General features: G+C 51.4%; 2 protein-coding genes across 2 annotated transcripts in view; one reads left to right on the top strand and one right to left on the bottom strand.

Annotated features, from left to right (window-relative positions):
• Positions 1-1,575, top strand: part of nkd2b (NKD inhibitor of WNT signaling pathway 2b) — a 28,056-nt gene extending 26,481 nt beyond the window's left edge. Inside the window, exon 10 of the mRNA XM_062539522.1 lies at positions 1-1,575. This exon is cut by the window's left edge and continues 110 nt beyond it. Within this exon, the coding sequence (XP_062395506.1) occupies positions 1-546 (546 nt within the window). The 3' untranslated portion in view covers positions 547-1,575.
• Positions 1,576-1,652: 77 nt separating this feature from the next.
• The window catches only part of LOC134083268 (uncharacterized), a 3,981-nt gene continuing 3,133 nt past the window's right edge, over positions 1,653-2,500 (bottom strand). The window contains exon 2 of the mRNA XM_062539520.1: positions 1,653-2,500. This exon is cut by the window's right edge and continues 1,366 nt beyond it. The gene's annotated coding sequence lies outside the window, so the exon portion shown is untranslated.

Genomic DNA, 2,500 nt, shown 5'->3' with positions numbered 1-2,500 from the left:
TACTGCAGCGCCGTGGAGCCCCGCGCCAGCCGAGGGCCCCAGTTCCTCAAGTCGCCCAAAGGCGCCGGCAAAGCGGCCCTGGCGGCGCTGGTGGGCGCCAACCCGGCCGGGGGCAAGTCGGGCCGTTGCCACGGCTACCACACGCCCCTGCACCACAGCGCGTCGGCGGGGTCCCACGGCGGCCAGGACGTGTACCACCTGACCCAGCAGAGCCAACCGGCCGCCGCGCTCCACCACCAGCACCAGCACCAGCACCCGCACCCGCTCCAGCACAGCCACAGCAAGCGGCTGCGCGCCAAGGCCCGCGACGCCCTCTCGCCCACCAAGGGCCCCCAGCACCAACACCAGCACCAGCACCAGCAGCACCATCAGCAGCCTCCGCCCGCCACCTCGCCGGGCCTGGAGCGAGAGCAGCAGCAGCAGCAGGCTCCCGTCCTGCCCGGCGGCAGCTCCGGGTTCGTGGTGCCGGTGGTCCAGCGCCACGAGCACCACCACCACCACGAACACCACCACCATCACCACTATCACCACTACCACCAGACATGATCACACACACACACACACTCACACGTCGACACACTCCCACGTCACTCCTCACACACTCACAGAGAACCACCAGGAAGCAGCTGAGGACATGGCGGACATGGGCCGTGTCCGGCTGAAGGACACAGCGGCCCAGGGGACCGTGTCCGTCCTCTGGTCCCCACGTGTGCTTTGCTCAGGCGGGCTGAGATGACGGGACTCGGCTCCAGCCATAGACAATTGTGGACACCAGAATGAAGGGAGTGCTAATGGTCCACAAGAAATATTCGGACAGTCCAACCCAGGCTAGCAGAGATCCCCAGCTGTGTGTGGAGATGGATGACAGGACTTTGATGCCATGTTCCTTTGATGTTGTTGACTTCTTTGTCCTCTTTGAGGTTGTATGAGTAACCTCGGAGCTTTCGAGTAACACTTTCCATGAGGCCGACACTTACTGCATTGTATACTCATTTATATACAGAATCATAATAGCAAATTATTACGTCTACGACAGAGGAAATAGAGACATCCCAATTTAATATCAGGTCATATTAATCTGAATGCATAAACCCTCAATTACACTGATAGGATCAATAGGATAAGATGTATTGAGCGCATGGTCAAGCGTTAGATGACTACAGATGCGTAAGTCGTGCTGGCTTCATCGAAAGTGTTGTCAGGGTTCCAAAAGTGTGGGTCTCAGGTGAACGGTGCTGCTCCTTAGCTTCTCTCTCGAAAGGCTGCTTCTCTCCCCCCACCTCCCTTGTCTACCTACCGCCCCATCCCCCACCCCCCCATCCCCTCCTCCCCCATCCCCTCCCCCATCCCCTCCCCCCAGAGCCCCTGCTGCTGACTGAGGGACTCTCTCTCCCAGGGGGGAAAGAACATGAAAATCACCACTGCCAGTTTTAATGCAAAATATCTTCTTATATATGTGTCAGAAATTCTATATGAATATATACAATTACTGTATAATTGTACTGCATATGCATATTTATCTTGGTTTATACATATGCATATATGTCCTTTTTGTATATTTTAATAAACATTTACACTTAATTGATGCTTGTCATGACGTATAGTTTTTTTTTTTACTCCCAAACTTTTGCAAGTATGAGCAAGAAGAACGGTCAGGGTGGGATTGCAGGAGTCTTTATTGTTGTTCATGCACAGTAAACTGGTGTAATTTGGATTTATTAAGACATTACATTACATGTATGTGGTCATATATGGACACACTTGAACAACACAGCTTGCTGCCACCTCAAACCAAGTGTTCCTCAAGGAAGCCCACGGTAAACACACTATTCCCATCCCCATCACTTCAGAAGAATAGGATTAGTAAACAGTGTAGCCATTTCCACCCATAAAAAATAAAGCAAGCGACTTGAATTATAGTGCAACAACTGAACTGTACACCCTGAAAATTACATTCATTTGGACCCAGCACCCTCTGTGATCCTCCCTGCTGTCTCCTCCTCAGCACACAATACTGCTGACCTTACAGTTAAACACCCCCCCACACACCCTGACACAGTGAGAGCTAATTGTGAAACCTCACACCAAATCAGCTCTTAAATCTGCTGTAAGCGATACTCAAAATACCTATGCCAGCTGTACATTCTGACAGCAACAGATTGGAAAGAACAACACAACTGGTGCCTATCATCATTACGAAAGCATCAGGAAACGTCCACAATTCCTAGCAGCCCATTAATTTGCATGTACATACTGTAGTATGCCTAAAGGGTGGATACCTGTGCTGGTAGTAAGTCTGGGAAAGGTTGGCGAGGCGTGGTGTGCTGAAATCGCATGAAGCAGCTTTTAAGGGATCACCACACACCATGGAAGCAGCATTGTTTGTTTTCTGCCAATTAAGCTGTTATTTCCATGCACAGAGCAATAACACAACGCTGGTATCTCCCTCCCTCCCTCCCTCCCTCCCCAAGACCATGGCTTTTTCTTCCTCTAAAATGCC

Source organism: Sardina pilchardus, chromosome 6 (genome assembly GCF_963854185.1).
Source record: "Sardina pilchardus chromosome 6, fSarPil1.1, whole genome shotgun sequence".
Classification (NCBI taxonomy): Eukaryota; Metazoa; Chordata; class Actinopteri; order Clupeiformes; family Clupeidae; genus Sardina; species Sardina pilchardus.
Note: the sequence above shows the minus strand (reverse complement) of the source record. Positions and strands in the feature narration are given on the sequence as shown.